The sequence below is a fragment of the Pezoporus flaviventris genome, unplaced genomic scaffold (genome assembly GCF_033815535.1).
Source record: "Pezoporus flaviventris isolate CSIRO_AGI_PZ_B2104156 unplaced genomic scaffold, CSIRO_AGI_Pfla_v1 ptg000031l, whole genome shotgun sequence".
In the NCBI taxonomy this organism is placed as follows: Eukaryota; Metazoa; Chordata; class Aves; order Psittaciformes; family Psittacidae; genus Pezoporus; species Pezoporus flaviventris.
This window is the reverse complement of record NW_026892579.1, coordinates 61,555,179-61,567,729: the sequence shown is the minus strand read 5'-3', so window position 1 is coordinate 61,567,729 and position 12,551 is coordinate 61,555,179. Positions and strand designations below refer to the sequence as shown.

At 38.7% G+C, this 12,551-nt stretch overlaps 1 protein-coding gene across 6 annotated transcripts in view; it reads left to right on the top strand.

Annotated features, from left to right (window-relative positions):
- MACROD2 (mono-ADP ribosylhydrolase 2) overlaps window positions 1–12,551 on the top strand; it is an 887,639-nt gene that overhangs the window by 267,388 nt on the left and 607,700 nt on the right. For all 6 annotated transcript variants that reach the window (XM_061461531.1, XM_061461530.1, XM_061461529.1 and 3 more), the window contains one exon: window positions 3,837–3,953. In XM_061461531.1, the coding sequence (XP_061317515.1) occupies window positions 3,837–3,953 (117 nt within the window). The remainder of the gene's footprint in view (window positions 1–3,836; window positions 3,954–12,551) is intronic.

The following is a 12,551-nucleotide window of genomic DNA, read 5'->3' as shown; positions in this document are numbered from 1 at the left end:
AATGAATTAATACAGCTAAGACATATTTTAGCAGAGGCTGAAGTCTCTCATTTAGATCTGCTAATCTAGTCTACCATTGCAAATATTCTTTTTTATGTTATGCAGAGTGCTCATATTTGGCAACACATTTCACTGCTTGGCTTTTTACTTTAAGAATTATCAAACTTGTGTAATAGATTGTATGTATTATTTGTTTCTAACATGATTTATTGAGTTGTATTAAATGGAAAATGCATACAGATGCCAGAGGTCATCTCTGCTCAAGTATTTAATAAAGTATGGTAGAAAAAAAGAGGTTATTCAGAAAATTGGGGATGGTTTTTCGGGGGGTTTTTTTGGTTTTCCTTCTGGTGGTGGTTTCCCCCCAACTCCTTCATTCTTCTGTGTCATCAGTCACTGGAGTGTATCAAATGCTAATGTCTGCATTTCCATCTATGCCTGTCTGAAGTATTCAATCATTTTCTGTTATGCCACCTTTATAAGGGAAATATGCACGTCTACTTGTTTGGTTTTGGCAGATGTCTTCCATTTTCCTTGTCACATGTCAAAACTGGTTATGATTAAATTGATTTTCCTCCGTTAAGAATTCAATTTTTTTCAATTATGTTTTCATCTTTCTGGAGGCTGCTTCCATCATAAAGACTGGACATGGACCCGTGTGGAACCAGTTCCAGGAAACTAGTGATAGACCGTCTGTATTGTAGCTATATGTGCATTAAGAGCACGCTTCCGTCATGAGATGGTTTAGCGATGGGGAACAGTGTTGCCTGTCCCAGCTGTTCTGGCACTTGGTATGCTAACACATTAGGGTTGTTAATACACTGCAGATTTAGAAGTGGCAAGCCCGGGTTTCCATTTTCCTGCCAGAGGCAGTGGTTTCTCTTTGCAGGTTCTGCTGTTTGGCTGGGCTCGTGTTAAAGGGACCTGAAAAAGCGGTTGATTTGTCCCGATGAGTTGGTGGAGAGGGCAGCTGAAGGAATCATTGCACAGACTCTGCTCAGGGAGGGTGCCTGTTTGTTAGGGACAAGAAGGATCTCAGGGGTGGAAATGATTGATCTGCTGCCAAGGGAATAATTGCATGGACTTGAGCCCTTGTCCAGTACTCCTGAGGTGAAAGACTTCTTCCTCTGTAAAGAATCCTGCAGAAAGTGCCGGTCCTAAGCATCAGTGCTATTTTTACATTAATGTCTCAGGAAATATTAATGTTGGTAAAGATCGTGGTGGTGCTGGTGCTCATAAAAATATACTTGAGGTTTCAACGCACCCTGGTTTACTTATCCTGCTTGGTTTGGAAAAGCATTTAGTAATTAAGTTAAAATAATTAAATCGGACATTCTGGGCACAGGATGGATTTCAGGCATTCTTTTTTCCCCTCAAGGTTACAAAGTGTTATTCTTGCATTAGCATCTTGGAGTATGTTAAGCAGAGATTTTGGGGAAGTTATAAACAAAAGTTCAGCTAAGGTGGAGGAAGAAGACTCGATGTCTTGGCGCAGAGATTGCCTGATATGCTTACAGCTAGTGGCATCCAACTTCTTTGCAACAAGAGCATGTATAAAGTGTCATTGAAAGTGCAAATTCACACGATTCTGTAATTCTCATTCAGTTTAATAGAAAGTATTCCAAAATGTCATTTCAAAAACTAATGGCACCGTGTCCAAGATGAGTATGGAGCATTACAGTGAACCACTTCGCCAGTTTCACTGCGGCATCCGAGTATTAACTCTGGCAGAGGACACCTCAGAAAAGGCAATCAGTTTTATTCCACACTTAGTAGAAGGCGGCTTCATTCAGATAAAGATAATATCTGCCCTTCCCCTTGAGGGAGATACTCAACACCTTGCAAAACCAGCCTTGACCTTAACGCAGCAATGCCAGTCACCATTTCCTTTGCAGGTTGTTCTGCGCACAGGCAGGGTACAACAAAACGACCACACGCTTCTTGTGCAGCATGTACAGTTTATTAAACAAGAACACCAAAGTTAATAAGCACACTAAAGGAAATGAGCACACTAATGTGAATTGAGTATATATATATATAGTAAATAAGTACAATAAAGCAAATCAGATATATGTATTTTATATATATGTAAGTACAGAGGAAAATGAGCAATGCGTCTACTCATTACTGCATAAACAGAACAGAGGCCAAGAAGAAATACATTACAAATTATCACTGACTCAGTATCCAGCCCCACACTTCAAGCTGGGAAGTCCTGTTGTAGCCGATGCTGGGAGTCTGAGGTAATTGGGAAAAATCCTTTGTGGCGCATCTACCCACAGGTGAGGCTTCAGATTCAGCTAAAAGAGGCTCCTGCTTTTATACCCTTAGAAAAACAAGGCTTTATGCCAGATCTCTGATTGTTTACTCGTGGGGCCATGCAGTTTCTCATGATCTCACTGTTGTCCACGCTGGGAGCATTGGCCAGGCTCCCTGGTGTGGCCAAGTATGAAGGTCATAGAACAGCTGTACACCTCTGTTTTCCTGTCTTTTTTCCAACAGACAGTCGCTACGATCACAAACATATACTCTACCAAATGCACTTTGAGAGAAACATACTTTGTTATGTCTCTTAGTCATGAGAGGGAATCAGCTGTCAGCTAGGTTGCCATTCATTACACAGGTCCACAAAACAGCTCGGAGTGAGAGGGCTGCCCAGTCTCCCTGCATCCCAGTGCCAGGGCAGTGAATGGCTGGTAGGCATGCTGGGTGCCCAAGCCTTGTATTACTCAAACCTTGCTACGCTAGCCCATAGAAACCTACACAGTTTATGGGCATCTGTTAGAAACCCATCTATGCTTGGTTTTCCAAACCTTTTCTGGTTTATTTGCTTCAAACACATTGTTGGGTACTGCTGTAACCTTGAACTGATTAAATCTGAAATAAAATCTGAAATAAAACCTGAACTAAATATTGAACTGTATGCGTGCAGAATGTTCCTTTCTTGTCTCCAGAAGTATTTGTTTAGCCTTTCTTTGAGCTTCCTTTACCTTTTTTGAATTGATACTATTTCTCATAGTTGAACTTCATCATTGCTGCTGATTTAGGGCCTTACTGCAGTTAACATGTTCATTCACACAGGATTTCCCTTATTTGTTTCCCTTTTCTGAACTTTTTGCCATAATTACAGTAAATGATGTCTTTGATTGCATGTTGAGGGGGCAGAAATGCTGTGCCAGCAGCCATTTTTTATTCTTTGCCACTGCTACTATTCTTTTGCTGACTCTCAAGAGTAATAAGATCTATGCACTCTACTAATTTTCTTGCATACTTAGCTGCAATTGCAACCTTCAGTAATTATTATTTCATTAACTCTAAGGTATTGCATGAATAATGTAGAATTAAAAAATGGAAGAAAGGTCAAAACAAGGTAATTTTAAAATTTCAAGTCCATAAGCATTGGATTGGATTTTTGTATAAGGCATTAATAGGATGGGGACACTAAGTAGTCTGCTTAATTGCAGAAGTATCAGAGGTGTGTAGTAAAAGAGAGGCTTGCACTTAGCTGGGGATTAAACTTGTTTTCGTAGCTTTTCATGAGACTTTCTTAAAGCCTTGAATGAGACCCTTTTCCAACCTTGAAATCTTAATTCTGCTTTAGCTCTTCTAGGTGCTTGCAGTTAGCAGAAGTTGACTAAATGTCATTTCTTTGATAAACATATGGACTAATTCTGGCAGAAAAGAAGTTTGTGTGTATCTGCATATCTGCCTGTAGATGAGTAGGTCTGCTCTGGGAATGTGAACATGAGCAGTAAACGTTTGTGATTGTGTATTAGTATGAAGGCAACAGAAAGACTGGCTTTTAATAAATGACAGTTTCTGGGTTTCTTTTGCAGTGGATGGCTGCATACACAGAGCTGCTGGGCCCTGCTTAGTTGCTGAATGCCGCAACCTGAGTGGCTGTGAGACTGGACAAGCCAAAATCACGTGTGGATACGACCTACCTGCAAAATGTAAGTCAAGGCTCTCTCATCTTGCTCTAAGCACGTGGAGTTGGTATGCAGGCTTTATTTCCCTGTAGTCTAATTCAACAAGGTATTCATTTTACAAAATTAGCAGTGGGACTTAATTAAGGATGTTCTGTAATAATGTCTTCCCCTCAAAGCAATTCAGGCTTTTCTAAATGATTATTTCACCTATGTTACCCAATGAAAACCTACATGTCTCTAAAACATAAAGCATCTTTCATGTTTATTTTTTGTAAGCCAAAACATCTCATTTCATATGCATAATAAAAGATGGGAAATGCTTTATGAAGTATGAACAAAATATACGTTACCATATTTAAGTTCCACAGAGAGAGTTTTGGGAAATGTTGCATATTTCATGTTCTTCATGCAGATTCCTTGATTATGAATACTTTGAGAGCCGAGGAGATCAAAGTGATGTATTGTGTTTTCAGCTGCTACGTAGAGGCTGATTGGCAATTACTGGGAAGGCATCTGTCACACTTTAGCTTTTGACAGCGTGCAGCTCAGTACCGGAATGTTTTTGCACTTTGAAAGTGGAATTGTCATAATTCCCATCCTATTTAAAATAGGAAGTTGGCTATTTGACCTTGTAGTGTAGATGTTGAGCTTGTCTTGGAAAAAAATGAACATGCTGACAGCACATTGCTCGGCCAATCCGTTATGTACGAACGAACAGTAGGAAACCTCTGCAAGTTAGGATCTTACAGAATAGTATGTTAAGATGTGATGAGACAAATACCAGAAAAGCATAACAAACAACAGAGAACTGGAATTCAAGCTCTTGCTTTTTATTTGCAGTCTGCACTACGAACATCGCTCATTCAAAAGTATTTAGATCTGTTTTCTCAATTTGCTCTACACATTTTTCGGGTAAAGTCAAATGCCTGCTGCAGTAGTAGGTGGCTTTTTAGGTTCCTGTGGCCCTTGGTGCCTTAGGTAAAGAAGAAAGCTGTGTTCCCAGTCATTTGTTGGCACCTTCTATGATGATGATGAGAGCCACCAATTATTTCCGTGACAGTGCTAATTGCTATGTATGGGAAAACTTTGCCATATTTCATACAGAGCTTCACCAAATATTAATGGTTATTTATGAAAAGTGACTTGAGCTAGAGGTCAGGGAGGTTGAGGAAGGTTCAATGTCATAGTTATGTTGGGTTTGTATATGGCCAAAAACTTAGCAGAGTCCTGTAAAAGGGTAGCATCATTAGATAACACATTGTCGTTTACTCTGCTGGGCATTTTTGATGTTTAATTCTACCCCTTCAACAAAAAATAATATCTTGGGAGGGACAGCAAAGCTGCTTATCCATAGGGGCATAATTCCTTCCGTGTGTTTTAATAAGAGAAATGAAATACAAGGCATTAAAGCAATGAACACTGAACTGTGTTAGAAAGAGAAAGGGTCATGTCTGAGGCATGGCCTCCTTTTAAATTTTATAGTAGTTTAATGGGTCTTGCTTAAGTTAGATGTGTAGAACAGGATCCTCTCTGAAGACTATAGGGATGTTTTTTGTTTTGTGCTTTATGTAGGAATAATAAAACAATGAGAAAACCCATTATCACTAGCAGTTGGAAATAAAACCTGTAACCAGACATAGAGGAAAGTCAATATTCTGCTTAATCAATATGCCTAAAAGTTGAAATTGCATCAAAGACATGTCTATTTGGATTTGATCATGCATCAACATGGTGGTGGTGGGGGGAAGGACACATTAGCTGACAGGTATGGAGAGGTTAGCGTACAGTTTGCATGCAGAAGCTGAGAACTGGATACTCTTGATTTCTTAGATCTTTTCCTTAAAACATCCTTGTGCTCACCGACTGTTGTTTTCTTTTACTTTTCCCTTTAGAAGCTTTTGGTTGTAGGCTCATTAAATTATTTTACCTTTTAGACCCTTCATCTGGAAGTGATCAAACAACCAAGACTCTGTTTTCCTATTTTAAAAGCTATAGAGGCACTGGTTATCTTTGGTCACTCTGTGTCACTTTGTCACAGCAGTATAATTTAACCGTGGAAACTGTTTTACATCTGAGTTGTGTGATGAGAGCAGCAACATGATGGGAGGTCTGGACTTTCCCATCCAGTTGCTCTGTGATGCAGTTTTGTGTGTCAGCAGTTTGTTGAAGGTTATAGGTGAATGGATAACTGCCAGCTTTCACAATGAATTTGCTTTTTACTTATCTGTTTGTATTTAGGAGACCAGCTACAATAATCCATTAACAGTTTGAGTAATGCAATGATTATTTGGTTGTCTGCCCTTCTCGTGATTGTAGTTGGATGAATAATGATAGTAAATGGGAAGTGTATTTCCTAGCATGATGATTTATTATTTTTTTTGTTGTTATTTAACTGAATTGCACAATGTTACAATTGCATTTCCTTCCCCTGGGATTTTCCTATCTCTAGTTCTTCATCCTGAAATGCTTTCCTTGGAAGCAGTTTGCTGAAATCAGCAAAGCTGCTCTGGGATGGAGCTGCCTGCATGTGTACTGTACGAAGCAGGGCTTGGGCTTAAGCTGAGGACTCCATGTTAAAGAAGATTTAGTATTCAAAGATCATGCAGCATATTGCTTTGTTTTCTAGACTTCTTGGAGGAAGCTGGAATTAAATTTGGCACTTGAAGGGAAGATGTGCTTTGTCAGGAAGCTGGTAGTTGCTAACTAAAAAACACTGGCAATCTTCTTTATGATCTATGTATTTTTATTGACTACTTTGCTGTATTTACTTAAGTTAAATAAGAACAGGTCTGAGAACCAATTGCTTTGCAGAGTAAGATTGAAAAGTAGTGTCTGAGTGAAAAATGCAAAGATTTAGGGTCTAGGCTGGCTTTCCATGATTTGTTCTTGTTGCAGCTGAGTCAGAGCAGTTTGTGAAATACACAAGCAACAGTGTTTGGGGAGAGAATACATAAAGTAGTTCATTTTTTTCTTCATCGTTTTATTCTAATAGTGTGAACAGAGCAAGATTACCATGTGTATAGCCTAGAGATGGTGCTATATGAATTTTCCAAGATACATATTTTTGAATGCCAAAAAATAGCCTGTGTGAAAATAGAAAGGAAATCAAACCGAGTTTTCTAATTACCAGTTAATGTAACATTCAGTACAGTTTTACAGAAGTCAGTGTAATCACCATCTGCCTTCTGTGCTTTAAAGGCCTACACAAAGCTCCCCCAAATGCCAACTGAGTTATTTGGTGAATACATAATTTGGTTGATGTCATCTATTGTTGTTTTTCAGTGTACACCTAAGCCCAAGTTTTCATTGCGCTTTGGAGGGCTGGAAAAGGCAGTGCTTTTTACTCTCAGATGTTTTCCTTTAATGCTCTCCCAGAGCCATCATCAATTACTTAACTTCTGTGCTTCCTATTGTTGTTCCTTGTAAAGGAAGGTTCATTCTAAATATTGTACAACTGGTCTTCAAACATTGAGCAGTACTCTGATACTGTCATGCTTTAAATAACAGATAAACTGTGTCTGTTTAAATGCTGTACAAATGCTTGTTTTCTTTCTCATTTGATTAATAGTCTCAGTTGGCTCTACTGGCAGAAAATGGTCTGAATGTAAATTGTGTTTATGGCTGGAACCAAGGGTCCATAACAGCCTCATGGCTTGTTATCTGCTTGCAGAGGTTCACTATAAAAAAAGACCCTGTCAGAACACATTAGAAAATACAGTCCCATTCTGCAGGGTATTTAATGGACTTAAATCCAGTTGAAGATGTGGTGATAGCATCCAGCACAGGTAAGTGGTGCCCCAGCCTTGGCAGGAAAGGACCCGCAAACTAACTTTTTTCTGTTGTTACTATTTCTAGTAATAGTTTATTTCTTGTTCTGAAAAATGTTTGAGAATAAAACCCCTAAACCTAGGAAAATAAAATCTTATCGCCTCTAATATGGGAAAGAGCCAACCATGGGTAAATTAAATCTGAAAGGCGGACTTTCAGTGGCGGTACCTTGCTGGAAATGCTAGGCAGTTTCTAATACATTGGTTTATGTTGTTAATAAATCTGTAATATATGGAATAAAGTTTTCTGTTTGTTTGATATTTTTAGTGCTTCAAGCAATATCCTTTAGGAGATAGCATATATAACATAGTCTTCTGGTCCAAAGTGACTGTGTAGATCAGTCTGGAGTCATAATGTGAATGTGCTCTCAAAGACAGTTCCTGCTGTGAAATAAGTAGTTAGGAGGAGTGCTAGTATTAAGCACAGTAGGAGGAATCAGCCTTTAAATTTGTTTAATCAGATTAAAAAGTGGAGATTAAAAAGTAGAGATTAAAAAGCGTGCTTCCATTATATAGACATAATTTTCAGTATTTAAAAGATGACTATTTGGAGGGTGTTAGTTTAAAGTGAGGCTGTAAGGGTAGTGATTTTAAATCTCTCCTTTATTTTCTTGGAGATTGCTTGCAGAGCTGTAATTAAAAGGTTGATTATGCAGAACTGGAACTCCAAACCTCGACTCCAGTACACCAAAACTGATCAGTTTGAAAAATGGGGCATAATACTCAAGTGTATGATGTGAATTTCCAGGATTCAACAAAGAACTTTCTTTGTTTCCTTACTTTCAAAACTGCGGTTGGTATAATAATGCATAAACTTTGTTTCAAGCAATTTAGGTTTCTGATATGTGAGACTCAAACAGATACTTCCTTCTGCATGGGTCTCATGTGCAGAAGAACATTGTCTTTGCATGATTGCTCAGTTTGCTACCTCCCTATTTGCTTTGGGAAGAGGCAAGTCTGTAAATTGGAAAGGTAGGCATTAGAAATGAGCAGTATGTGAATAAGAGAGGATTGCTTACGGGATTGGTTACACACTTGGCTACTTAGTCCCAGTTGGTCAGGGTCCCTGGTCTTCTCCCACAATTGCTTTTAAGTGTTAAAAGTAAAAACTTCAAGTGAGAAGTGGGAAAGATGCATAACTAGACTGGAGTTTGATGCAATTTCGTTGAAAAAGGTTGCTGATAAGCATAGGGAGACACAATCTTTAATATAATTGAAGCTTCATAAATGCTTTGTTAGTTTTCCAGGAGGAATGTCTCTATACTCTTTGTCTTAGCTGGGTAACATCATGTTATTGTCACTATTGTGCCCAAATGGCGTGACGCCGATGGGAAAAAGATGGAAAAAGCCAGAAAAAGCTCTAAATGGGGATTTCCTGAATCAGCACTGAGCTGCAGCAGCTCATTGCAATCCCTTTTTTTTTTTTTTTGTATTTCTGAAATCTTTAGCATTGCTTCCATATTTAAATTTCAAATGAAGCAAAGCAAGTTAATATTAATCAAAGGTCCGTGACCCCTTGTTCTTCAGTGATACTTTTGTTGTTGAGATTTCTTTGGGAAAAGGATTTTTTTCTGGTTAACAAAACCACTTACTACGTATCTGTGTGTTTGTCTCCTGAGTTGTGTCAAGGTTTCATACGGGGTTTTTATAAGCTCAATTTATGTATTTTATGGCTATTTTGAAAATAAACGGAGTGATGTCTTTAGTATGTTTTAATTTGGTCTAATTGTCTCCAGTCATCTTAATGACCTGCTGTATTCACCATTAACAATAGCATACATTGCATATGCTGTAAATGTGTTGGAAAGGAAATATTACTGATTACTTCTTTGGTCCTAAAACCTGCTTAGATTTTAGAGAGGGTTTTATGGTATACTGTAAAGCTTTATAGCTTGTCTCTCCTTTATACACAACCCCCTCTCCATACACACAGAAGGGGAGAAGGTAGGACTCATGGGCAATGATGGGGAATGTATTTATCAAGTTGAACTAAACAAGTTCAAACATCTTCTCTTCCAAGTCTGCTCAGGGTCTGTCATCAGTTTGGGTAGAAAAGGACAAGTGCTGTAGCTACCAGTTGAAATGTGGGATTATGAATCAGCAGGACTCTTCCTTCATGACAGTAGATGGTCTTTGTCCTTGGATTCGAGCCTAGCTCATGTACATTTTTTAATGGATAGATTCTTGAAAACTTAATTTGTGAATGGACCAGGGTGTGCATTTGTCAGTGCTCTCTGTAGTGTCATGCTATGGTTAACTTATGGTATGTACTGCTGGAAACCATCATTTCACATCAGATTGTTCAGTTAACAAATGTATGCGTTGTGGCTAAAGGAAATGCTTTACTATTGATCCTCACTGCTAAATCTAAATCCTGCTCTTCTGGGCACCACTTGATACAATCTGGTCATTTAACACTGAACTCCATCCAGGTCTGTAGTGGGCATGGACATAATTAAGTGGAGGACTGAACCATTTGCTCAGTAATTGGGTCCACCATTGGCTTGCAGCGTGTGTGTTAATACAGTGTAGTGTCAGGTGGTAGAAACTTGATGCCACAAATTTCCCTCCCTGGCCTGTTTCCTGTAATTCTGGGCATCTACAGCTTCTGTAAAGGTCTAATTCTTGGTGTTACTGAAAGCAGTTAGAGAATGGAGTTTGCAGTGCAGTGTGCCAGTGACTGCTGCTCATGCTGTTCAGTACCGCTGTTCCCTGGGGTCAGCATCCAGTGAGCCGGGATTCACTCTCTGGATACCCCGTTGATGAAACAGAGAGTAAGTTACAAGGCGTAAACACTTTCCTAGTGCTTAATTTATGTGCAAGGTGCTATTTAAAATGTCTCCTGATTCAGTGAAAAACAATTTCCACTGGAATATTCCTTTCCACACTGGCGGTGTATAGTCATTCCTCAGGCACGCTGGCACTGGAGCAGGGCGTTGTGCCCTTAAGGCTGATATATTTTATTTCCTCCATACTTGGATGTAGTTGGTTCTTTTTACTCAAATAATAATAATAAAAAATACAAAGTCTAAAGCATAGCATGAAAATAAACAGAATTCTGGTTGCTACAGTCAGCTGAAAAGGAGAAGGGGTTATAATGGGTTATAATGGAGATGTTTATGCTCCTTTAAGCAGTGGTTGCTGCTGCTCCCACTCTGATACCTTCCCTCAGTAGCCGAAGCCTATGCTGCGTGCTTGAAAAATTAATCTTTGATGCATGAGATTTTGTCTGCCTGAATTTTGCTTGTCTCATTTTAAATGGTGATAGAAATTGCTTACTGTAGTAAAACACAACATTAACCTCATAGTGGGTTGGCACTTTGTGATTTATGCGGGTTTGGTCTCTGAAAAATATGCAGCCTGTCTCCCAAACCTGGATTTAGCTTATAAAATATGTTGTCACAGGCTTGGGGCTTGAATTGGAACACTGACTGCTGATCCTCCATCTCCCTAGGGTAGGAAAAAGGTTTAAAATTGTAGCCTCTAGGAGGCCATTAACTTCATATCATTTCTTTAGATTAATAATAATTATGTTATTGTAGCTGGAATGCTTTAAAAACAGTACAGCCTAATTTTCTTTCTTGCAAGCAAAGTATAGGGTTCCTTTTTGCGCTGAATCTGCGTATTCCTCAGCCAAAAATACAACAAATTATTTGCAAATGGAAATAATCAGATCGTAGGTAATAAATAAGGACACAGCTATTTTCATTCGACTATTCTGAAGTAAAGCAAGAGGAATAATACAGACGTGAAAGGAGCTGTTTTGAGTTGCCTTCACTCGCCCACAAAGCTCGCTCCTTACTTAAGGTTTAAAGCTGCTAATTTTGTGTTTATTTATTCTGATTATATTTTTCCCAGATGAAAGCTGGGGACTATTTTGAGTTATTTACCTGTACTCTAATTCCTTTAGACCACTCTAAGAAAGGGGTGGGATGGGAAGGTTCTGTAAAATGGTTTTATAAAGATCTCTGTTTCGCTGAGCAGAGGAATCTTGAGGCCGTCGCGCATAAACCGAGTGCACAGACCAAAACATACTTTTTGGTGAAACATTTCTCTTCAGGGAGAAACCATCAGGTGTGAGACTGCAGGGCCCAAATAATGTTTTAATTGCTGTAAGAAAGAATCGAAATACTGATTAACCAGACAGTAATAGTAAAAAAAAAGGTATTATTTTACATGCTGAAGATGCTGTTTCACCACTGGTGAAAAAACACCATCATCCACCACGTTTTGCCTTTAAGTATCAAAATCACACATTTTTTGGTTGTTGTTGTTGTGCAAAACTGGAAATATATAAGGAATTAGGTTTGTTTTTTTTTCATTTCTTTTTGGATTTCTCTGATTCTTTCCTTCTGTTTTTTTGGTATTTGTGATTTTTCAGTAATGTTTATGAAGATTCTTGAGTTACCAGCAGTGCTCTTGTACAAACCCAAATGATAAGAGGGGATACATTTACATTACTTCACATCTGTAGCTATACATCCATTTATCTATATGTGTGTCTATATTTTCTCTGTGCCTGCTAGTCGTTATTATTTACACCGCTGCGGGACTTGCAAATGTTCTACCGCTTAATCTCTTCTGGATAGATGTCAGTGTCTTTCAGGTTAATTAGATGATAAGAAAAAATAGTTTCTGGATGAGATGATTTTTGGCCAGTGCTCAGGGAAGAAACATTAGTTTTTAGTGGTTGCAGCATGGGGCTCTTGGCTTGCTGGATTAGGGCTAAAGTTTCCCTATAGGGAATGCAGAGGAACTTGGAAATGCATCATTTACAGAGCACAGCATTCACTCT